At 40.6% G+C, this 26,408-nt stretch overlaps 1 protein-coding gene across 7 annotated transcripts in view; it reads right to left on the bottom strand.

Moving 5' to 3' along the window:
* DMD (dystrophin) overlaps nt 1–26,408 on the bottom strand; it is a 2,140,576-nt gene that overhangs the window by 1,348,615 nt on the left and 765,553 nt on the right. For all 7 annotated transcript variants that reach the window (XM_090061814.1, XM_090061802.1, XM_090061811.1 and 4 more), the window contains exon 8: nt 24,123–24,304. In XM_090061814.1, the coding sequence (XP_089917940.1) occupies nt 24,123–24,304 (182 nt within the window). The remainder of the gene's footprint in view (nt 1–24,122; nt 24,305–26,408) is intronic.

The following is a 26,408-nucleotide window of genomic DNA, read 5'->3' as shown; positions in this document are numbered from 1 at the left end:
TTTTTCCAATGGATATCGGTGAGGTAGAAGATGACTGTGACTTGAGAAAATGGAAGAAATGAATACACAGAGCCTCATTTTTTATTTAGATTCATCATGGTATACTGTGGGGGATTTTATGCTTCAAAGGAATTGATTTGAAGATGAAAGGGCCAACATCCTAGCTTCTTCAGCCGCTATGGCAGCAAGCACTGTATTAATTTGAACTGAATCTGTCAAGGCCAAGGAATTGTAACGCACATTAGAAAATATATTCTTCCTGTATTCTAAATATACTGGGTCCTGGTTAAAGTATCTTTTGTTTACTTCCAACTAAACAGCCACTAATATTGATTTGTGGAAATGAAAACCCAGTGAAACCATCTGAGCTGAAAGCCTTAAGAGCAAAATTAAATGAAATATGAAAGGTAAAGCTGATGAAAACTGCATTAAACTTTCAAAATCAAAGAATCTTTCAATACTTTATTCATATGTATACTGGGATATTTTCTAGTATCAAAGGCAGATATTAAAATAGTTTAAAGTTCATAATATTGTCATGTTTAATTGAATTTGTAAAGGGTAAGGAAGCAAATTTTAATCCAAGTACTTCAGTTTAGGTATTTCCACAGAACAATCAAATCTAGTTAGTGTCCTTCAGAGACATCGGAATAGTTCTTTCCTAGGTGCTGAGCATTAGCAATACCCATGAACTTCCACTGGACTCCTGGCTGTTGAATATGTTTATAAATCAGGTTATTCACAGACTTAAATAGGCAGGACTCTGAGCAGTAGCATAACGGAAGCTGGGGCACCAACCCTGGGTGCTGACTTAGAAGGGGCACTAGAACATAGTGGGGTTCATGAAACTGTGACAGCAGCAGCAGTTGAGTGTAGGGACCCTCTATCACCCCATTACAGCTGTTGCTGCTGCTCTCACTGCCAGATTCCACATTGCCCATGGCCATCAGGCGCAGCAATCATCAGCAAAGTTAATCTGCTGCACTCAGTGGTAAGGGAACCAGGTGTGATGACTGTAGAAGGAGAGCACAAGAGTTCCCACTAATTTTGGGAAATGTTGGCCCAAGGCACAAACTCTACGAATTATACCTCAGACTCCTAGCAATCATAATTAAGCAGTGATCAATCAATCTTCTCTTACTAAAACTCTCCTCATTATATTTAATCTTCATGCAAACTAACATCTATGCAACAAAAGGACTTTTTGGTGAAGAAGATGGATGTATCACAAATGTTTAGGAAAATGTATCTAGTCATTTAAATTTAATTAGTTAAATTAGTTCATCATCAAAATATGCATCATAATCCACATCTATGGCAGTCCATCGCCATTAATGTTCAGTGATACCACATTTCTGCCTCTCTGCAGGAAGGTAAATAATAAAACATGTAATTGCAGAATTTTATTATACCAATCTACCAAAGAAAAGATACAAACAACATGTTTGTAGCAAGCCTGTCGTTTTTTTATTCTTGTTTCCTCAAAATATATACATTTTCATGCCAGCCTATCATTTTGTGCACAAGCAACAAAGCCTGCTCCTTCCTGTGATGATCCAAGACAATCCACCTTATACAGCCCTACCCAGGGGGCTCAGAGAACGATAATGAAGGAAGAAAAAAAATATCAGCCTGACACTGAAAGATTAAGCTAGACTTACTTTGCATCGCTGAAACCCAAACCCTTGACTGAACTGTCCTATGACCTCAGAAGTGCTTGTTGGTTGTTGATTTACTTTTCAACAACAAGACCCAGTAATATATTCCAATCCATGAATTCAAACAACAGTTTAGTTTTGTTTTCTGAAGCATAGGAATGGGGTTGAAGTCCTATGGGTTATGTAGATCATTCTACAACCTATTTTAATCACTATTTCAAGACACACAGCTTGATCCCAGCATTTTCTGGAGATGCCAAAACATTGTTTAAGGATTTTTGGATTCTAAGTGGAAACAACTGACTCTAAGATCCCTTTTGTCAATTAAATTAATGGCTTTTCAGTCAGATAAACCATTGTAGATACTGAATCTTGATGCAAAACAGAGTTAAGTAGTTATGTAAATCAACACTGAAGCACATTTTACATTTCTTCAGATTTTTTCTTACCATTTTTAAATAATGTTAATGTCATTTCCAAAACAATTGGCTGTGATGCAAAAATAAAGTCTTGTGCATTCATTATTCAGTGTTCTCTTTCTGTTAGTGCTCTATAGCTAGTCAAGCAGTTTCAGCTTAAATAAGGAAATGTATATTTTCTCTTTGTATTGCCATTCTCTGAAAATAGTATTCTAGTGCCTTCTGGACAAAATTAATAACCTAAAAGGCATTAGAGACATAACCAGTGAGCAGTATTTCACTACTCCAATTTGTGAGTAAAAATCCGGCTGAGGAGGAGGATACTTTTGGGGGGGGCAGAGAGGGAGGGAATCAAAGAGGGTTAAACTTCTGATTTATACATTACCTTCCACTGACTTAGAAAGGAACTAGAGATTTGGGAGAATAAGAGAATGGGTATATCAGCACTGTTTCTTCTTGTGGCAGGGAAAGTTTTGTTAAAGGGGATAGTTTTGCAGTCTCCTAGTTATGTATTCTCTTGTAGAAATGTGTTCCATTGCCAGATCTCCCCTGTAACAGGGTACTGCTAAACCCTGTTACTGGGATGATATGGGAGGGGAGCAACCATGCAGGAGCAGGGGCAAGGTTGGCAGAAAGATGCCAATTAATCAACCAGCTGTGCAAGAAGGCACACCAGCAAGGAAGTAAAGCAAGTGACATGGGACGCCATAAAAGCAGAAAGCAAAGAAGAGTAGATGATGGAGGGGGCTCTGAAGAGTGAAAGAGAGAGAAGAAGATGACTTATGAGAGGGAGAGAGAGTCACAACCTGGAGACGGCAAAGGAAAGAGCCCTCCACACCGCTGGCCGGGAACCCCACCAGAGAAAGCAGGCTTCCCTTCTATACACCAGAATGAACTGCAGCTGTGAGGCACTGGTGAGAGCCTGGGAAAAAAGAAGCATGCACTGAATGAGTGAGTGGGCACTTGGATTTTCTAAGAGCAAGGGGTGAGGGGAAGATGAGGCTGACAGGGAAAGGCTTGTAACCCTGAATCCCACAGCTGTGGGTTGGGAGAGTGCCAATAAAGCTAAACCATTGTCAGTTGAAAGCACCCTACATTTTTTCATTTGGGAATTGATATTTAATTTTCTCCCATCGAAGTCATGGCAGGAGACTGCCTGAACGACGTTGGAGGGTGGAGAGAAGACCATAAACCCGTAACATAATTGGTGCGTTGGCCAGGAACGGGCCCCAGAGGACAATGAAGGACATGGAGGCACAAACCCTGATGGATTGTCAACAGGCCCATAGCCTCACACTTCAGATTCTTCAGGCCAACAACTCCAAATGGAGGAACTAGTGAGGCTCAGAGCACAAGAAGCTGGGGCAAGGATAAGCATATTTAACAGGCAGCAGTAATTAAGCAAAAAGCTGGAAGCACAACGGTCACTGATGTCCAGGGGTGGAGAAGGGTCCCAAGTATGGCACCTCCAGACGACATGAAAGCATTCCTAGAAACTTTTCAAAGGGAAGCCATTGGTGTGAAATGGGATTCCAGGAGCTGGGCTATGAGACTCAGGCCATTGCTGATAGGTCTGGTCAAGCTGCCTACCAAGCTTTCATGAGAGCAGAGGCCCTGAACTATGAAGGCAGCCATATTATACCAATTAGAAATGTCCCCAGAGCCCTACTCTCAAAATTTTAAGAACACTTTTGACACAGTTTCGCATTCTATTCTCATAGGAAAGCTAGTAGGCTATGGAGTAGATGCTTACACAGTCAGGTGGGTGGCCAACTGGTTTAGGGACCACACCCAGAGAGTGGTGGTGGATGGGTCGTTCTCCATTTGGAAAGAGGTGGGCAGTGGGGTCCCACAGGGTTCAGTCCTTGGACCGGTGTTATTTAATATCTTCATCAGCAATTTGGATGAGGGTGCAAGTTCACAGATGATACCAAGTTATGGGGTAAAATTAACACACCAGAGGGCAGGGAGCAGATACAGGCCAATCTGGACAGGTTGGATCAATGGGCAGAACGAAATAGGATGGAGTCATAGTTGACTCCAAGATGAACATGAGCCAGCAGTGTAACAAGGCCATCAACAAGGCCAATCGCACTTTGCTGTGCATTAGCAGATGCATGACCAACAGATCGAGGGAGGTGATGCTCCCCCTCTATACGGGCATTGGTTAGGCCACAGTTGGAATACTGTGTCCAGTTTTCGGAGCTGCACTTCAAGAGGGACACAGAGAATCTGGAGAGGGTTCAGAGGAGGGCACTCGCATGATTAGTGGTCTCCGTGAAAGACCCTACGAGGGGTGGTTGAGGGATCTGAAGCTCTTCAGCCTTCACAAGAGATGTCTGAGGGGAAACCTTGTAGCTGCATATAAGTTTATCAAGGGAGGTCAACAGGGAATTGGAGATGTACTATTTACCAGAGCACCGCTAGGAGTAACTAGGAATAATGAGTGAAAACTAGTGGAAAGTAGATTCAAGTTAGACATTAAGAAGAAATTTTTTCACAATAAGGGTGGCCAGAATCTGGAATGGGCTTCCAAGAGAGGTGGTACTACCATCAACAATTCTGGGTAAAGAAAAAAGAACAAATGAGGCCCTGGTTACTGGCCCAAAACTTAAAGAACCTCACTGATAGGTGGGATCCAGCCTGGTGGTAAGACAGTAACCAAAGTTCTGGACATGACAGTCCTAGAACAGTTCTTAATCAACTTGAGTGGCTCGGCCCAACGTTGGGTGAAGAGGCAAAAACCAAAACTCATAGAGGAGGTGTTAAGACTCACCGAGGGCTACCTGGCCACAGAATTGGAAGGTGAGACCCCCCTCCAGGAAAACGGGGTGGGGGGGGGAGACCCTGAACACCAGAGCCAATGTGACTGGCCAAGTTAAGAAACTGGAAAGCCTGAGGGCACTTGGCTAGGAGCCCTGTAGCTGAGACATGAAGGAAATATCATGCTACAAGTGTAGGGAGAAGGGACACATCTCCAGGTTCTGCCCGCAAAAGAGTCAACATGAACAAGTGGCAGGGTACCCACACAATGAGAAAACGGACTGAAGCTTCGGATGGCACCACGCCCCCCAGCAGAGCTGGTCATAGATGTGAAGATAGGAGACTTAATAATACCCACCATCGTAGACGTTGAGTGCACCCAAATCATAGTAAGGGCTTATTTGGTTCCCCACCAGCTAGGGATACCAGAGACAGACATCAGCATGGTGTATATATATGGGGAGGAATATACCTGTGAATGAAGGAGGTTGAAGTTAACCATGATGGGCCACTCTGATGAGATCACCGTGGGGCTAGCCAACATGCTGCCCTGCCCGATGCTACTAGGGGTAGATTGGCCCCATTTAAGAGAGATGGTTGAACCTATGTGGAACCTGGGTGAGGAAGAACTTGGAAACTGTCAAGACGGAGTATATGTCAGGGCCCAGGGACATCGAGCTAGGCTTGGACCACCGGATCAAAGAGGGCCAATTTTGAGAGCAGTAAAGGCAAGAACACCTATTCCAGAATACCTTCCGTGACAACATGATCAAGGAGGATGAAGTGATGGATCCAGAAGTGATGCGAAGGAGCCTGCAGTTTGAGGTAAGGGACAGTGTATTGTAGCATTTAGAAAAAAGGAAAGGAGGGGAAGAGGGATGGCAGATATTGGTGTCCCACCCTTACTGGCATGAGTTACTGAGAGTCATCCATACCCTCCCCATAGGGGGACACCTCGGGCAAAACAAGACAAAAACCTGGCTTAAACAATGGGTGCTCTGGCCAAGCATGTACAAGGTGATGGAGAAGTGTTGTCAGGAGTGTCCAACATGCCAGAAAGTGGTGGATGTCAAACCCCCAAAAGTCCTGCTTATACTGCTACCACAGGTAGTGAAACCCTTCAACTGCATAACCCTAGACACTGCTGGCCCATTTCCCCAAAGCTGAGTAGGGTATCAGTTTGTATTAGTGACAGTGGATTAAGCCCCCCCAGTTTCTGGAAGCTATGACCCTGAGAACAGTGACAGCTACCAAAACAGCTGAGGAGTTGGTGAAGTGGGTGTCACAGGTAGAACAAGAACCCAGAAATAAGAGACAACCTCGCATGGTAGCAGAGTTCAGGGAAAGACTGGTTAAAGAAAGAGACATAGCTCAAGACAATTTGGGGAGAACCCAAGTCAAATAGAAAAGGGCCTATGATGAATGGGCAAAGGAAAGGGAGTTGAAAGAAGGGGAATGGGTGGTGGTAATTCTGCCAGACAATAATCACAAGTTGCTAGCAAGGTGGAATGGCTCCTTCCAGGTTACCAGAGGACTAGGAGACTACCAGAGGGCCAGTAAATTACAAGGTATTAAGGACAGAACCCATGATCAGGAAACAGATGTATCATATCAATTTACTTAAAAGATGGCACCAGAAACAGGGCTGGCTTAGGCAGGGAGAGATAGAGTCAACCACCCTAGACCAGACAGGGGACCCAGACATCTCATGAAATGGGAGAGGAGAGCCTACCGTGGGGGGAAGAGCTAAGGGTAGGGCAATGGCAAAAACCAGAGAAGTTAGTGAACGTGTTCCAAGATGTCTTTAGCGAGAGGTCGGGTGAGGCGAGGGAAGTGGAACACCAAATAAAGACCCCCAAGAGGGTGTGTGGTAAGAAACCAATGGTGAAGACTTCCTCACCATTTATGGCCAACCATCAAGTAGAAAATCAAACAGATGCAGCAATTGGGGATTATAGAAGAGCCCCAGAGACCATGTAAAAGCCCACTTGAGATCATTCTGAAGCATGACAGCTTGATAAGATTGTGTGTAGACTATCGAAAGGTAAATAAGGTAATGTCTTTCAACACTTTGCCCATGCCAAAGGTAAATAAGGTAATTTCTTTCAACACTTTGCCCATGCCACAAATCGACGACATGCTGAAGAGAGTGGGACACGTTAAATATGTTTCCACCATTGACTTAACCAAAGGATAATGGCAGATCCCCATAGCAGCACCAGACAGGGAGAAGAAAGCCATCAGGATGCCACAGAGGCTATTCCAATTTAAAAGGATGTTGTTCGGCTTGCATGGAACTGAAACCTCCTTTCAGTGCCTGATGGATGGGATACTTGCTCCACACCAGGAATATGCATCAGTCTACTTTGATGATATCCTGAACTACTTGGCAGGTACATTGCAAACATCTAAAGGACAGTATTAGGGGAGCTCAGGAGGGCAGGCCTCACAGCAAACCCTAGAAAATGTGCCTTAAGCAAAAAGGAGACTCATTATTTAGGGTTCTTAGTGGGGTAAGGGAAGATTAAACTGCTGGCTGATAAAGTAGCAGTGATAGTAAACTATAAGCTACCTAAAACCCTATGGCAACTACGATCATTCTTAGGCTTTGCCAACTACTACAGAAAGTTGGTCAGGGGCTTCTCAGAGCTGGTAAGCCCATTAACTGACATGACAAGAGGAAAACGAAACATACTACACTGGTCTCAAGGGGCCATTCAAACTTTTGAGAAAGTCAAGCAAGTCCTATGTGAACAACCAGTGCTATACACTCCAGATTTCCAAGAAATGTTCTACCTCCAAACTGATATGTCAGGGATGGCGTTAGGAGCTATATTCTTCCAAAAAGTACAGGATGGGGAAAAGTCTATAGCCCATGCTAGTAAAAAGTTGTCAGCGGCGGATACTAGATACTCCACCATTGAACAAGAGTGCCTGGCTATATGGTGGGGGGTAGAATTATTCAGGTACTACTTAATTGGATAAAAATTTGTATTGGTGATAGACCATGCCTGCAAACAGCTGGCATGCAAAATGGCTGCAAACAGCCAAAACAGACAATGCTAGGATAATGTGGTGGTCGTTAGCTCTATATCCTTTTTATATTTCAGTTGAATACCACCCCAGAAAGAGAGTACAAATATGGATTTCTTGTCCTGAGCGATGGAACCAGAAGACACTTCCAGAGGACCACGTGAATACTGAGTTTAGTTTACCAGGTCCATGGTGGCCTAGAAACGTTGGTCTCAGATTTTTTTTCTTTCTTCTTCCTGTGTGCATCAATGGACAAGTGGGGAGGTATGTAACAGGGTGCTGTTAAACCCTGTTACTGGGCTGAGACTGGGGGGGCAACCATTGAGGATCAGGGGTGAGGTCAGCAGAAAGATGCTGACTAATCAACCAGCTGCTCAAGAAGGCATATCAGCAAGGAATTAAAGCAAGTGGCATGGGACCCCATAAAAGCAGAAATCAAAGAAAAGAAGACACCCAAGAGGGCACCAAAGAGTGAAAGAGAGAGAAGATGCTGACAGACAAGAGGGAGAGAGAGCCACCACCTGGAGACAGCAGAGGGAAAAGCCCTCCATGTCGCTGGCCAGGAACCCTGCCAGAGTCAGTGGGCTTCCCTTATATTTACTGAAGTGAACTGAAGAGATGGGAATGGCGGGGAGGTGCCAGCAAGAGCCTAGGAAAGAAGAAGCCCACACTGAATAAGTCAGTGGGGACTTGGATCCTCTATGAGTGAGGAGGGGAAGAAGACAAAGTGGATGGGGAAGGCTTGTAACCCTAAATCCTGTGGCTGTGGGTCAGAAGAGTGCCAATAAAGCTAAACCATTGTTAACTGAAAGCACCCTGAGAACATCGTATGTTCTTTAATTCAGGAACTGATATTTAATTTTCTCCATCAAAGGCATGGCGGGCGAGTGCCTCAATGACAGGGGTGGGGGAAGAGGGGAGGAGAAGACCATAACCCTGTAACACTCCTGAATAAGAACAGTGTTGTGGGGGGGGGGGGGGTTGCATATAACCCACATTCCACCTCTTCAAAATCAGCTGATTAAAATTTGGGTGCACATTATATGTGAGAAATATGGATCCCCATGGGTCAGGAAATCTGGAAGTGGGGAGCTGTGGTAGCACTAATTGCTATGGTTCCAAAAATTAGCACTGTTACTGCTTCCCTGCTGCCACATTTCCAGACCCCTGGGCAGCCCCCAGTTGCATAACAGGGCTCTATGTCAGAGCATCAGGCAGTCATGTGGGGTTGCTCCGCAATCAGACACAGAGCATGGGTTCAGAGCTGATGTGTGACCCCAGATGCATCTGGCATGAGGCCCTAGACCCAATATGCTAGGTCAGTCCCCAAGCACCATCTGTTGAGTGGGGCTGGCAGCAGGTTCAGCTCTCTAGCTTTTGGTACTTACTTACTAAAAGGAAGATAGTTTTTCTTCATGCTGCCTTTCAGAAACAAGGTGTGTATTACATATGGGGGAAATCTGTATGTGAGAAAATATGGGACTGTCTCTAGCTGTTGTGAGTTTTATCCTAGGTTATCCCTAAAGCTGAACTTCAGTCAATATGTACATGAATAAGAAAATTTAATAAGGCCTCCTTCATCAAAATGATAAGTTCTCAGCCAAAAATGAAAAGAGCTAGAGCTGGCAAATGGAAGTAGTATTCTGTTTTTAGCAAATGACCACAATGAGTAATGTAGATACCTCTCTTGTCTTTATAAGTCTAGATGAAAAAATTAAACAAAATATAAACAAGAGGTAACAGAAAAAAGATAGTCAATCCAATTATATGAGTTTTCTTTTCATTTCCTTGTTTCTCTATTTTCTTTTTCTGTCTTAACTGGGGATGACACAGTGGTGGGTATAGGGGAGTGGCACAGGAGCATAAAGTCAGTCAGTAATACATAATAGTATTTAGCCTATTACACCTATTAATAGGGGAAAAAATCAAAAGATCATCTGTGGAGATATTCTGTAAGTGATAATTAATTTATGCAGACGTCTTTAAATGGCTGTTTGAATCCCTTATACCCATACACTAACTGGGGGTATACAAATGTGAGAACATAGACTATTTATATTGCACTCTGACATTACAATTTAAAATTTATGTAACATTTTAGGTGTCAAGGTAATGCTGCTGTTATCTAGTAAACATTTTACCACATAAAAATTCATACAGTTCTCCATAACATGGGGAGCGTTTCTTTTTATCTAGAGATAACCAAGGACATCTGGATGATCTAAGCAGTTTAATTAAATATACTACTGGGATGAAGGGCTGGTTACTGAATTCAAACAGAAGAAAGCACATCTGCCAAGTCAGTTACCATATACTCCAGCTGTTTTGTGGCGGCTCTGGGCTCCCCACATCTCACCAACAGTTAGAGGCCTTTCTTTCTCTTGCTTTTCAAGACAGCTAAAATTTAGGCTATGAAAGGGAACTATGGTTTTGTTTTTATGTATGTGTACAGAATAAAACAATTTACTGTCAGCCCAAAATAGTTTTATTTACACACACACACATATTACAGTTTTATACATTATATATATAGCCATTACATAGTTATATATATATGTAAAACTATTTTGGGGTGATGGTAAATTGTTTTATTCCAAATGTATATGTATAAACAAAACCATATTTCCCTTTCATATTTAAATTTCAATTGCCTTGAAATGCAAGGGGAAGAAAGGGATCAAAGTGTGTGTGTGTGCACGCGCACACGGGCGTAGTGAACTCGTATATGAAAAATAACATAGAAGGATGCATAAAGCTACTCTGTAACTTCTAAATAATTTTATATTCTATAGGATGATGTGGTAGTTGTCATCTGTTTCTGCTCACAAGTTGTATACACTGAATTTAAGAAGTGGGTGTGGGCGTTTAGCCATCTGTCGCATGAAATAAGATAACCCATTCATGGCAGCATTATTTTTTGGGACTAACATTTTAAGACTAATATTTTAAGCACTATACACAGAGTACTATAGTGAATTCATTAAGAGGAGTCCTTACATCTTTCCTCTTTCTGAGGCAGTCTAAAACTCAGTTATTTCAAAATGGTGAAAAAGAATAAAATAACTACATCATGCATATACCCTCCCAACACCACATTTCTCATTATTCTGTCACCAACTTCTCTTTTATGATTCACACTAAATTATGTCTCTAATTATTGACTCCTACACTGTAAATGCTTAGCAGGCAGAAAACATTATTGTGGTGAGGTCTGTTCCGATTCGGTGAAGTGAATTTGGCTGCAGATTCTGTTGGAAGATAATTCACTTAACTGAAAATCATTGTTCAGAAATAAATAGCTAAAGAGACCACAGCTGAATTCTATTTCACCTCTACCTGCCTAATCAGCACTTGCATAGCTGCATAAAAGTATGTACTTATCAGGCACAAAAAGGTACCAGATTCTAACTCCTTCCACCTTTGGCTTTTCTGCCATGCATTTAATAGTTTGGGGATAAAATGGAAATCACCAGCTCAATATGTAGCAGAGACCAAAAAACACTAATAAAATGTTGGGCATCATTAAGGAAGGAATTAAAAATAAAACAGACAATATCATCATGTTACTACAGATCCACAGTGTGCCCCTATTCTCAATACTGTAGCATTTCTGGTCTCCATGTTCAAAAAAAAACCGGAGAATTAGAAAAGGTACAGAAAAGGGCAACCAAGCTCATTGGGGCAGGTGGAACAGCTAACATACACCAAGAGAGCCAAAAAAAAGCTAAAACCTTTCAGTTTGGAAAGAGAAGGCTGAGGGGAGATATGGTGGAGGTCTATGTATGAGAAAGGAACTACTGTTCGCAAAGTTCCAGTGGACTAGAACTAGGGGACAGCCACTGAAATTAGTAGGAAACAGGTTTAAAATGAATAAGAGACACAACTTCTTTACACTGTGGATAATGAACTTGTGGAACTCATTGCTATGGCAGGTTGTAGAGACAGACAGTATGGCCAGAGTAAAAAAGGTTCAAGATTAATTCATGGATGGTTGTCCCATTAATAGCTGTTAAACAGAACACTCAGAGATATTTCCTCTGGCACCTCTAAACCAGTGATGGTAGATGTCAGGGAGGGTAATGAACAGGGGAAAGAGCTCTAGATGTCCCCATTCTGTGAACGCATCAACTCCTGCCATTATTAAGAGACCAGATATTGGGCTAGATGGACCATTGGTCTGACCCAGTATGGTATTTCTTATGTTCTTACATTTGTTCTTAATTCCCAGATTTTAAGCTACAGACAGGACAAAGAGATGCATCTTGGGATTGAAGTTTAAAGAGAACAGAAATGCAGGGAGGCTGCTAATAGTGGTATAATATTATACAAAAAAATATAAAGAGAAGAGAGAAAATATAAAAGAAATATATTCAAGAGGAATGATATATGTAGGAACAGATGAGGGCAGAGATACAAGGTGTACATTTTAAAGAAGAATTGTAAGAGCTAGGCTTCTGAAATGGATCTGAAAATGAATAAATCATGGAATGACTGCCAAGAGATGAGAACAACTGAAAATTGTGTAATGATCTGAACATGTTATGGTGAAAGCCAATATTTAAGTCGGGTGATTTTACAAACAAATATTATTAATGAGGTGGACATAGCTTATGTGAGATGTCACAATAACTTGTTTCTCAAAAAAAATGTGTGGCTTGTAGAGGGAGACTTATATTTTGTGCCTGCCAATATCTGCACTTGCAATAAAGGGGAAAAATCCATAATATCGCTGTCTACACAAACATATAAGCTTTCTATTTTGAGGAGGAGGGGAAAGATCATTTCCATATCCCTAGAAATGAATACACCATTATAAAAAAATCACTGTTCCTTGGTTCTACTGCAACTTTGGCAATCTCTGGGCAATTTAACTCCCACTAATTTCATCCCGAATACCAGAAACCCTTCCTTTAAAGTCATGCTTCTCTACAAACAGCACTCATCAATGTTCACTGAAATTCATTAGGTATGACTAAGTTCGTATTTGTCTAAGCATATGAGAAAAATGTTCTTTTTTGATGAAAAGATAGTAGTGCAAATATATTTAAAACTCAGGAACTCATGTTTTCTATAATTGCTCTATCTAAATGGAGTATATGATCACTGTTTCATGCAAGCCATTTATTACTGTTCTAAAGCACTCTGTTCCATTTTAAAATTCAGACAGCTCTAAGTTACAAGTGAGTTAGAAGAGCAGCAAATCAGCTGCTGTGTGAAACTGTCATTCACACCCATAGCTGAATGCTTATTCATTCTTTCTTAGCTGTGTTCGTACTAAGATACTATTGTTTATGAAAAGTATCATTCTACTTCTGTGCCCCCTTTTTATTAATTTAAAATGAACACATCTCCCCAAGACAGTATCGTGCCGATTTAAACAATGTGAGAAAAACAATATGAGCTTCCTTTACTTTTTTTATCTGAAGGAAGCTCTACTATTATCTTACCTAATCTTATTTAGTTCACACAACAGCTTTGCACTTCAGACTTTTTCCAAGTGCAAAATTGCTGTTATCTGGAGCTGGAAGCAGTAATGCTATCTAATAAATCTCTTTTCCATAAAATTACTGGTAGGGATTATCTTTTTTGTTTCATGAGCAACCTTCCTGTTGGTTTTAATGTGTGGTCAAGTAAAAAATTAGGCAGCTAAAACAACAGGTTATAATCAGCTCAGTAGTCAAGCTCTGTACAATGGCTAGTGAGTTTACACAAAATATAAATATAAACTATGAATGTAAAATATTGCACTCATTAATCTACTTCCTCCACACTGATTTTATCTGATCAGTTCTCAAGATCAGAGTCTAAGGCTGTACTTATACATTTTAATCAGCACCTGCTAACTTTAAGAAATGTTAGGGTGCTTGTACATGTGACACCATTACCACGTACACATGATGAAAATGTCACCGTGCAGCTTAATAGCATCACACTGTACACATCATTGCAAATTGCATCAATGCAGCTGTCAGCTTGCCCCTGAGGTGCAGGAGAGGTGGGCAGGCTCTGCAGAAAAAAAGCATCAGCACCTTCTCTGCTTCTACCTTCAGCAGGCTCCTAAGGCCACCCAGGAACAGGATGGCTTGCCCTTGGGGCAATGCAGGAAGACAGCTGGGTTTGCTGGTGGCAGGAGAAGGCAGCGTGGACTATGCACAGGGACCTGGAAGCCCAAGCAGACTGCTAGCTGCCTGGGTGCTGCCCCAGCTTGGAGGTGCCTGATCCAATGCTTCCCCAAACCTACCCAGGCTTCCAGTGCTCCATGCACCATCCCCACTGCCTTCTCTAGCTGCCAGCAAACCCAGCTGCTCCCTGCCACCTTTCCATGCTGTGCCAGGGGCAAGCCAGCCCATTCCTGGGTGGCTTGAGCCATCCTGCCAGCAACAGGTGCCTGCTGAAGGCAGAAGTGATGATAAGGCCCAATACTTTTTTTTCCAGTGAAGCCTGCCCCCTTCTCCCATGGCCAGGGGGTGAGCTGCTAGTGGACTGAATGGATTCTGAGCTGCGGGGGGGCATTCCTTCCCTGTGTAGTGGTGGCACCCCCCGGGGCTGGGTGGGCTGCTAGTGGGAGCCGGCCAGACACTGCTTCCTGCACAGGTCAGTTGGATTTGGCTGGGTGCTGGCTCCAAGCTGGGACAGCACTCAGCCCGTTAGCAGCCAAACCTGGGAAGTGCTGCTGCCAGGGAGGGAAGAACCAGGGTCCTCTGCAACTCAGGGGCCACTCAACCCATTGGCAGTTCACCTCCTAGCCATGGGAGAGGCGAGCAGGCTCTGCAAAAACAAAACAACAACAAAAAGGATTGGGCCCCTTGCCACTTCTGCTTTCAGCAGGTGTCTGGGGCCAGCAGGTGCCTGCTGAAGGGAGAAGGGTGAGGGGCCCAATCCTTTTTTTTTTTCCAGCAGAGCCTGCCTGCCTCTCCCATAGTTGGCAGATGAGCTGTCTAAATTAAAGGTTGCAATGTTACAAGTAGCAATATTGCAAACTAAGCTACATGGGGATGTGGTTTAGTTTGCAATATTGCAAACTCATTTGAAACCCCCAAACCTCATGCACATGTAACATGTGATGCTATTAAGCCATAGAAAGGAAATGCTTGTCATGTGTACATGGTGACAATCATCACATATACAAGTGCCCTACACAGCATTTAGCACTTAATGAGCATGTAAGTGTGACCCTTCATATTCAATGTCCTTTTTATAAGGTCTAATTGTAACTTCTTATCCCACCCTAAAACCAATAAGCAATTTAACTTTTCTCTTAAAGGCAGTCTCATTAAGTTAGAAATACTATATTGTTGGAAATGTGGGATTAATTCACTCAATAAAAATCCCCCTCCTCCCCCACAAACTCTAATAGAGTATTTATAAAATATAAATGTAGTTTTATCATCTCACTGGATCCTATTGTATTTCTACTCAAAAATCATAAAGCAAAATTGAAGTTTAATTCATCAGGATGACTCAGGCTAGGGACAGACATTCAAGAAGCCTGAATCTAAATTGCTTCAATCTTTGTAGGTTAGTCTAACCTAGGCTAGGCCAAACTGGTTTCTAACCATACAGACATGGTCTAGGGACTGAAAAAAATCAGACACATGCCTGCAGTGGCTCATGCTAGAGTCTGGGGGGCACTAGAGCAGCCCTCCCTACCCTTCCACAGTGCTGTGCTGAAGGCGGGAGTGGCCAGGACCATGCAGGATGCTCTTATTATCCCCATCCCCCTGACTCCTGAGCAGCCCAGCAGGGAATGTTTATCACCCCTAACTCATTATCAACCCATTGATAATGTTTATCAGACAACCAAGAAAACAAAGACTTTTTCCATTAACTAATGGAGCTCTTCTTAAATGGCCCCTCTTAAATAGCTTTTCCAAGGAAGGACATTAAGCTATCTGTTGATTAGCTTCAAAAAACGTGTCTGCCTTTGTTGTCTCCCACAGCACAGATCACAGCCAACATGTGGTCTGCTAGTTAACGCTGATGTGTCTGTATAAGGCAGAGGAGAGGGAGAAGCCAGGCAGATGCTCTGTGCCTACAAGTCTCTGCTGGAGCTGCAGCCAGGGAGCAGAGGAGAAGGGCCAGCCCTACTGAGAAGCAGACAGCCCCACTCTATTATCCCACTCAGTGTCTTAGACACAGTTATTTCACATGTTTACTTCTGCTTATCTTCCCATTGTACCTCTAACTTTAGATGGGGGCTCCACTCTAGCTTGGGGCAAGGACCACAGAGCACATACTGCCTCTGGCCCCCACCAAGCCAGGCAACAGCCATGGCATCAGCAGTGGTGGTGATGGTGGCAGCTGTGGCCCTGGGGCCAGAGCTAATCACCCTGAAACTCCTTTTGCATGTCTGAGTAGGGGGTGGAGGCAGTATGTGCTCCCTGTCTCTGCTCCAGCTGCAATGAGAAGTTAAGCTGGGCAGGGGAGAGGTGCTGGTGTGGAGGTAATACACGGGGCAGGTTCCAAGGGTGGCCAAGGAGGGCAGCCATGCATAGGGGGCACAGGTGCCAGGAGGTACAGGCATCACAGGAAGAAGCGGGTGCCAGGAGGCAAAAGTATGGAGGGGTGCAAGTTGGGGAAGCACAGCACTAAAAAGGGGTGGGCAGCAGGGGGAAAATGGTGGAGGACAGGTGCCAGGGGATATGGGCAGTGTTGGGTGGTAGGCATGGGGTGTGCAGGCCCCAGAGTGAAGCAGGCAGAAAGCGGGAGGGGAACCAGTGAGGGTGTAGGTAGCTGATTGTTGGCTGGGGCTGAAAATCAGTTTGGTCCCCAGCCCAATCAGCTGCCTGACAATCAGCTGAGTGTGTAGTGTGTGATTCAATAAAGTTTTTTTATGATTAATTCTAGCAATATGTAAAATGTAACGCAAGGCCAGAACATGTTAGCTTAGATGGTTTGATATTAGAATGGGTTATGTTTATAGTATGTAATAACAGCATTACATTGACAATAATATGTCTGGTGTATATATATGATTATATATAATCATTTATATATGTAATCAAGCTATGACCTTTTTATATAGTATGTTAATGATAGTAGTATGACTGACTGAATGAATGAGGAATGTATGGAATGTTTATTGTGCCCGTGGAAGCAAGAGAAGGTTTGCTAAGGCACTGAATATGCAAGTTACCAGACAATGAACTGATTAACGGATAGCTGAAGAACCATTCTGTGACCAAGGGCAGAGGAGAAAAGCTAAGCGACAGGGTAAAGAAGGAATTCTGCATATCCTGCAAGTTAGCCTATAGGTTTCAAGGCTGGAAGACTGTCTTGAATGACAGGAGTGACATCAAGCTGAGATAGCAAAAGAATGATGAAGAACAACAACTTGAAAAGGATGTACAAATTGGAAAGTACCTCAATTTCTCAACTGTGAACAAAGACTTAAAATTCCTATAAAAGTGGGATTCAACAATACTAGCATGGGGATTTCACACCTTCACTGGAGCAGTTGCATCTGTTCACCCCTGCTTCCATCATCCCCAATGAGCCTGGGCTGGCCAGTGCCAACAGTGAGCGAGCAAGCTGGTAATTACAACATCTCCATAAAATATGTTTGTCTGTGTGAATGATGTGTTCACTGTAAGTCTTTGTATGTTTTTTGTTTTATGTAATCAATAAATGCAGCACCTTGCCTTATCCTCCCTTATAAGTTCTTGGTCATGATTTGAGCAATTGACAACTTGTGTAACAAGTGTAGGAACCCAGTTTCATCTTGCTGGTGCAGGGTTGGTCCCAGGCTTATGATCCCAGACTTGTTTTGCACCATCAAGTAAAGCATGGTTGGGATTTAGTATACCAGGGATGGGCAAAATGCAGCCAATGGGCCAGATGTGGCTCACCAGGCCATCCTATCTGGCTCGTAGGGCTCCTAAAAATTTAGAAAATTAATATTTATATGCCCCTGGTTGCCTGTCATGTGGCCTTCAATGGCTTACCAAAACTCAGTAAGCAGCCCTCTGCCTGAAATAACTGCCCGCCCCTGTAGTATATGGCATGTCTTGCCATGCATATGTGGCATGGCAGGAGGTGTGATGCTGGTATCAGATTTAGATTCCATCATGTTTTAAAGTGAACATCTGTCAGGGGCCTTAGTGGTTTCCATCCATAATTATCACTATATCTTACCTAAGTAAACTCACTTTGTATTGTAAATGTTAAAAAATATTCAGATTGAAGTCTTGCCTTTCAAGCTAGTTATCGTACTTATTAACTGCCAGGAAAAATCCAATAGCCGTATTCAAGAAAATCTACATAAATTTCAGGACAAAAAATTTAAAGTGGGGGGGAATGTTTTATTCCATTTGAAAAATAGCAATAACAGCCTCAGTATCTGAAATTTCCTGGCAGTTAATGAACCACTAGGTTAAGGTCCTGAGGTAAAGCCTCTGGATCTTAAGTCTCCTAACTCGTCATTAGCTACTAGGGAATGTCTTCTCTATTATTTTTTAATTATTCATCTCAAATAAATGTAATTCAAAATTTATTAAAACTTGTCAGTCAAACCGGGAAAAATTATCCTGCATGCCAACACTTTTAAGTATAATAAAGAGAAAAGCAAAAGTAAAACTTCTTAACACAAGAATGAACATCCATAAAATTATCTCAACATGTTGAGCTTGATTTTAATTGTGGATTAACAGAGTAGCTAAAGATCACATACGGACTTTTGAAATCAAATGTAGATTTTCAATAGCCTACTTATTATATCCACTTATTATAAAACGTGGTCCCCCAACTTCTTTTAATAAATATAAAACCAAGTGTTTTTCTGAGTTCAAAAAAAGCTACAATCTCTCCATAGTTGAGTCCCAGCAAGATAACATCTTTAAGCTCTTTACATGCTTGTAGTATGTCTTGAGCTAAATGAAGGCAGAATGGTATTTTTTTATTAGCTGGAAGACTGTGCTATTTCAAAATTATCACCTGGGGCAAGAACAAGCATGTCTGGGGAAAAAAGTATACAGGAAGTTATAGATATGCTCCTTGTTCTATGACATGAAATGATAAAACAAGAAAGCAGACTGATAGAAATAAAACAAAAGAACTTTAGAGGGGGTTCAAAAAGCTATCTATTAAATTTGAGGGTCCTTTTTTATTAACCAGACGGACTCCTAATGAAGCTGCCTTTCAGAAATGGCAAACAAGCAAGTGTGAAGCAAGACAAGCAAGCAGTTTTTTACTGGCTCAAAAGTAACTAAAATTTTCAACTAATACACACAGGCTAGGTACAGAGGTTCAAAAAGCCAGAGGTGGATTCACACTATTGTGCCCTTTGCTAAGTGTCCTAGATTACTTTGGGAGCAAACAGAACTAACATTTGTCCTTTGGAGGGGTGGAGGACGGAGTGGGGGCAGTTGAATGGAGGTGGCCTGCACTAGCATTTTAAAAGGCCTGCCTTTTCAAGCTGGGTGCAATAAAAGTCATTGTGAAGAAGTGACATCAAAAAGGACTCTACAAAAACATGTTGGGGAAATTGTGATTTTTCATGGATCTGGCAGATGTATTACAGTAAAGGAAAACAAGGTTATGAGGCTAATATAGTGAAATGAGGATTTTTAGCCTTGCTAGTGTACATCTGGCTTATAAATGGAGCAAAAAGTCAGAAAAGAAAAAATGTATTATGGAGAATAGGATAGTTCAAGCTGGAAAGTAGAATGGAGGATAAAAAAGTCAAGAACAATATTGTAAGGAGAGATGAAACTAGAGATAAGCTGAAAAGGGAAAGAAGAGAAGAGATGAGTGAGAAAGAGTGAGAACAGCTTTACAGATACTAGATACAAGAAGTACCTAGTGACAGGACTTGGGGCTTTAGGGCCCCAAAAGTGAAAGTCAAGTACTGTTGCTCAGGGCTAATGTGAGAAGGGTGCTCAGTGCCAACAGACATGACTAGTAAAGTACTGGGTCTGCCAAAGACCAATATCCATAGAAGCTGCATGGCTGTTCCTGGGAATCATGCTTGTTGAAGGGGAGGCAGGTGTGAAACCCACAGAGGCTTGCTGCCAGAAAAATGACTATCGGTCAATTTGGATTCTTAGGGTAGGAAAGGGTTTAGGCTGTGCCTAGCAGTCAGTTTTTGTGATGGTTCCTAGTGGTGTGATAAACAGAGATCCTGAGGAAAGGAAGTGGTGCATAGGTTCAGCAGTGGTGTTTTATAATCTGTTCAAAAATATGGTTGATGCCCATTCAACTTTATTTGACATTAAATGCCTTACATAAATTTCCTTCTTTCTTGACAAGACAGAAACTTATTACTTAGGACCATAGTTCAGTATTTTTTCTACCATCTTTGGTTGATGTATACTGCAGTCATTTGGGAGAGGCTCTAATGTTCTGAAATCTGTTGAAAGCACTGAATGCTTATACACATGCTCCAACAAATTAGGACGTGTTGAAACAGACACAATTAATTGAGTCAGTTCTGCATTCTAATTAGAACACTAAAGCTGATTGAATGAGTTTCAGTTAAGGCATCCCATAGCCATTTTTAAACTAGTAAAGTACTGGTTTAATACATGTGATGCTATGGTGTTTTAATTAAAGCGGCTCTCCAAGAACCACTCTAATTAAAAAGCACCTTCCCCACCCCTAAACACATGTATAGGCAGCCATTCGTATTACTGTACATTTGTAGGTGCTCCAGATGTTTAACCAAAAAAGCTAATTGGAACTTCTACCACATCACCCCCACCGATACCTGAGAAAATTCTTGGCAGATGGATTTCAACATAAGGACAATCTTCAACAGATATGGCTCCCATTAAAAGGTCAACATGGTAACAACAAATACAGTTTACCTACTTCATCAGAAGATAATGATTGTACGCAGCTTAGAAAGGACTTTGAGAACCATTCAGAATCCAAAAGAGCAAAAAAAAAAAAAAAAAAAAGTTTAAATTGGTGTAGATAAATCTTTAGATCTATATAGCATAAACTATCATTGTGATCTACTGCCAGGATTCCTGATTCTCCATCTGACATCTAGATATACTGAGATGAAGACAGGAGTAATAAATAGTAGGAAATGTATTCTTTTCATATTATCATATTATTATTTTCTATTATTATCTGGAGTAACTTCAAAAGGAGTGTCATTCTCTGATAATAACTAGGCCCAGGCACAAGCTGTTATTATACAGGTTGAACTGGTGGGTATTATACTAGCCTGCCTGTCCATCTCATCTACCTGATTTTTTTTATCTTTTGTATTGTAAAGCTCTTAGGATTATACCCTTTCATTTACTAATATTATGTGGCCTGTAGCATCCAGTGGTCCAGTTAGGCCATTATGCATTAATACAATTACTATAATTATTATTGTGTAGACCCAGGATGAACAAATTCCAGATTTAGCAAACTTTTATTCTAGCAAACTTGTATCTTTTCAGAAGATTGGAGCACAGAATAAGAGGCGCAAGGATTTGTACTCTTGTGAACTGCTTTTTGTAATTTTAAAGTGCATCATTCCGACAATCCCAAAGATGTTTATGAAAAGCAAATTAATTTCTAACAAAACAAGAAATCTGCAGCATTATTTTCTATCCTGCTATATAATATCAGTTTAATTTTTAAGTTGAAGAAATTAAGTATGGCAATATTAAACGTTGTTTAATTGCTGCACTAATTACTACAGTAATACATTTGGCATTGAGGCTAAGTACAGACAGTCAAAAAACATAAGGTTGAATCAATTCAATCTTTGCAGGTTAGTCTAAGCTATATAGATTGAACCAATAAGGAATTGAACAGACATTCACTTTTGATTCCAGAAATGCAGCCATGTGCCTGCAGTGGCCCAAGCCAAAAGCCAGGAGGCACTACAGCATACCTCCCTGAATGGCTGGAGCAGAGAGCTTGGCCCAAGATTAACCTACCCACTGTTGTAAGGGGATATTTATGGTGGGGGGAGGGATGCAAAGCATCCTGGGATGCTGAGGTAAGTAAACTTGAATATGGAGGGAATCTGGGACAAATGTTTTAATAACATGATTTAACATAAATCAGTTAAGTCTGACACTACATCCATTCAGGTTTATCTTAAACCGGTTTTGGATACTTTGAAAGTGGTTTATGTGCACTGAACTTCTGTGGTATTACAGATCTGAACCAGTTTCTGACCACTTGTGTGTGTAATTTCTGTCCCTAGACTGTGTGTGTAGCAAAGGTGCATACAAGTTTCTACAAAAGTCTTTCCTGAGCTCTGTAAATGATGTCATTATTCTGCAAAATACCTGTCAACATAAACGAACACTCAGAAACACCAAGAGGAATTAAAAATATATTGCTTTCAAGGATGTATTTTTCAGTTGGCCAGAATTAATGGCAAAAGAATTCAAATTGCTGTGCTGACTCAAATAGAGGCAGTTTTCTTTTCCAAAAGTAATCACAGGAAATCATACTACATTATACAACTTCACTGCAACCTACATGACCCTATAGTTCTTACATTTTTCAGAACTAACTAGGTAATAACATGGATTCTGAAAGTGCCTACTGTAAAAATTCCTGAACTTATCTGTTCCTCAAACTGAGTAAATTTAACAAGGTCACAGACCCTGCTATAGATTTTGGAGCAGAAGCCTTTCTGAGATACTAACAGTTATGCAGGGTAGCTGTTATTGTCTTAATTAAATCAGCTCATAAAAGAATATTGCAATGTATTACAGTGTAATGTTTCTCTTCTTCCTTCCCTTTCAATGAGCTAGGTGAAAATCATCATGCAGCATTTTCCCTTTAAAAAATATCAAATGATGCCTGTTTTCCTTTTCTCAAACCAGCTGAACCCATACAAAGCTATGACTGCCAAAAATATCTTTTAGGTCTTATATTTGATACAATACTGTTTGCACTTTTAAATAAATTATATTTATTAATGTTTGAAATTCAAATAGAATACAAAAAGGAAACTAGCTACATTTTAACATCAGTTTGGTATTTGATTATTATTCAACATTTGAACATGAACACGGCATTTTTGTCAGCTAGGCTGACACATACAGAAGAAAGGCACCACTTGGCAGATCCTAATGAAACTGGAAAAGGTAGATGACCAAGATATGAGCAAGACATTTTTCACAGCAAGCACAGGCATATTAGGACAATTTTCAGAACAAACTGTAATGTTGACCGACCTGTGGAGGGAACTGCCTCCTTTTTTGGTCAGGGGACATGACATGAGCAGCTTGCATATATGCATAGCTTTTGAAGCGAGGCTTAGGAGAAAGAGAAGGGGTGTGCACATGACCCTGTGTTACACTGACTGTGATCTATGAAGAAGAAATCAAGAGGAAAAAAGCAAACATAACATTGATAAGCCCATAGAATATGTAAGTAACATTCTTTTTAACAAAAGAAAAGCAGCAAGAGTGGGCACCATCAGATCAACTTTATCTTATAGAGACAGTACTGGTATTCAACAGTTACCGCAAAATTAGACAGAAAGTGGTGAATGCTTTAATTTAATCTGATGTCCTGTCACAGGAGAAAGAAAGATTCTTCTTTAAATTGCTAGGATTTAGCCCTCTTATAATGTCATAACTGAGTGAAGTGTCTCCCTCTACATAATTCAGCAAAGACCGAAAACAAAATAATTTAGCAGCCACTCCTGAATGAATGGAGCCATTTATTTATCTGGTTGACAGTCCTGAAAAGGCCCAAGTCTCCCATAAGAAGAAGAGCATTAAGTCAGTAGAGTGAGTAAATTAGGCCTAAGGGTCTCCAGCCCTGGCAGAGTGTGGCAGAACATGGCTGATGCAGAAGCATCATTGATGTAGCAGGCACAAAAAAAAAATGCTCCTGTGTAATTTTGCTGCTCTTGAAGGACAAACTCTGAGTGAGGAGACTGAAAACTAAAAATACTGACAAATGGAAACATACAATGAATAAGCAGAAAAGACAAGAGCTATCTAACAAAACAAGGAAGCTTCCATGCATCTATGTTATTTCTTTTTTAATTTGAAGAAAACACACTCTAGATTACTGTATTAGAAGGACATTGTTAGGATGAAATATTTGACTAGATTAAAAGTACACAGCTACTACTTGCTGAATTGTTTCTTTGAAAACAGCTCAATACAATACACCATGCATAGCAATATATTATAGAGTTAATGTAGACACTTACATTGGATGCCCGTTCAAATATGCCTGTTCATTTTCTCCTTTTATTTGGCTATCTAAAATGGTATCTTAGAGCACAAAAAAGAATGAACTCATTTCACTGCAGAAAGTGAAAAAAACTCACTTGTTGAGAGAAGCGTTGTTGATGATGTAACGGTATATGCTCTTCTCTAGTGACCTTTGATTGCCGGGGCAATGTTTCCACCTCTCTGATGGCTTCAATGGTGACTTGTTGGGGTAGAACTTGGAAGAGTGATGTAACATACATTAAGACTGACTTCTTATCTGGATAGGCAGTTGCAATATCTGGAAAGTACATTAACATATATCAGTTCTATTTCTATATTAGAGAACATGCAAGGAAAAAAAAAAGACTTTGCAGGAAGTTGATAGACTAATGAACAGTTGATTGACCACATGAATTCTCTAGAGACTAATTAGAGTATTATAATCAGCTCCAAAGTTTCCTACCGCACTTGCATACCGATAAGAAGAGCCAAAGTTTAAAATGGTAATTGTTTTCTCATTCACATAAATCTCTCTCTTGTCATTTGTCTTCAGTGAAAATGCAAGTACTGTACATTTTGACTTGAGTGACCTTAATTAAGTAGGGCAGTGAACTAAACCAGATAAATGAAAAAGGTACCTTTCCTTTTGTCCCATGTAAATGTTGCAGCAAAAATAGGCAACGTTGGTTAAACATTATGAATTATTTTAGTGTCCTTTAGTTCAGTAGGGAAAAAAAAAGGATTCACACATTTTGAATCATAGATTTACCTGATGATTATGAAAACACAAGAACTGTGTACAAAATGTTTGTATTTTCTGAACCCTAAATGGGATACCAAGTTTTACATAAACTAGGTTTCATGATATCCATGAACGACACAGAGTTTATGGGTATTACAGTATGTGGCAATATAGGTCTAGTAAGATGACATAATTTTTCTACTTGGACAATACCAGCAAGTGCAAATGTCTTTGCATGAACACAAAGCAGGTATGACTTTCTGTTCATAGCTATGATATACTAGCAGGAAAACGGGTTGATCTAACTCAACATTCCAATTCAATAACAATTTGTAAAAATGTAAGTTATGTGACAGCCCTTTCAAGTAGCTTCTTTGTTACTTGGCATTAAAATTTACCTCCCACACTCAGCCAAGTGAATCAAGATGTAAAAAGACTTGTATAAAAAATTTATCATTAATCTCATAAGTGCTTAAACATAAGCACTGGCAGAAAGCCAAGAGCTATCCATAGCAATGAGGGGTTGTCATAAATCTATCCTGACTTAGCTAAGACCTTAGAACAGGACACAACGTATATATTTAGCCATTCTGATCACAGATGCAGTAACAGTACAAGGTGGTACGCAATTCTCCCTTCTGAGAACTTGAATTGCACAAGGCACAGACATCCATGCATTAATTCTCCATGCACACTTAAAAACTAGGCAAAGGGCATCTGGATCAACATGCCCAATCATACATTTAGTTGATCTTGATCTCACCTTTCTGAGTTTTCCACTCTTGAACCACTGGTTTGCCTAGAATCTCAGTGTTTATTAAACTGATGTGGTGAATACTTTCTGTTAATGGTCTTTGCCTACTAAATTATTCCATGTACTCATTACCATTTGATTTACATTGTCCAAAGTATCTGACAAATCCTTGTTTGAAAAAGTATTATGTGAAATACCTTCTACATATTTAATTATATTGGAGTTTGAAGTTCAGTTGTCCTATGTAAAAGTGACTAGAAAATGGAACTGCAGAGGATCATATTGTTTGTCTTAGTGATTCTAAGATTAAGTATATTCATTTAAAAATATAAATGATTTTTTTTCTAATGCCAAGCCACAGCGCACTGACTGCTTTTTAAAAATAAGTGTGCTCTTTGAGTTCTGAACAGCAGTTTGTTTTCACTTTATTCACTTGTTTTTATTCACTATTTATGAATATTTGAGCAAACAAGATTTTGTTTGCCTGAGTGTCTGGTAATGACTGAGTTTCATAGGAATACCCACTTTCCCATTAGAACAAAGATATACAAGGATGACTGAAGAGTGTTCATTATTGCTATTTGCTTTCTTCCATTTGATATTTATTATGTGCCTGTTTGAAAAGTTGTTCATCTAATCAGGGAAGCAAATACAATACCACATGACTAAACATATGACAAATAACAAATGGTAAAAGAGAACAATTTGTGAACAGCTGAAAACTGTCCATTTTATTAAACAAACACAGAAATAAACAATACAAATTTAGATATTAGGATCAACTGGTAAATAGAAAAAAGCTGACATTTTGATTTAGACAAAGTCTCTCTATTATCACCCTGAAAATTCTACCTTGCATTTTTTTTTATGCACTTGCCATTTACAACAAAAATCAAATTTCCCTAG

Source organism: Crocodylus siamensis, chromosome 1 (genome assembly GCF_052110815.1).
Source record: "Crocodylus siamensis isolate JL-2025a chromosome 1, ASM5211081v1, whole genome shotgun sequence".
NCBI classification, from domain to species: domain Eukaryota; kingdom Metazoa; phylum Chordata; order Crocodylia; family Crocodylidae; genus Crocodylus; species Crocodylus siamensis.
Note: the sequence above shows the minus strand (reverse complement) of the source record. Positions and strands in the feature narration are given on the sequence as shown.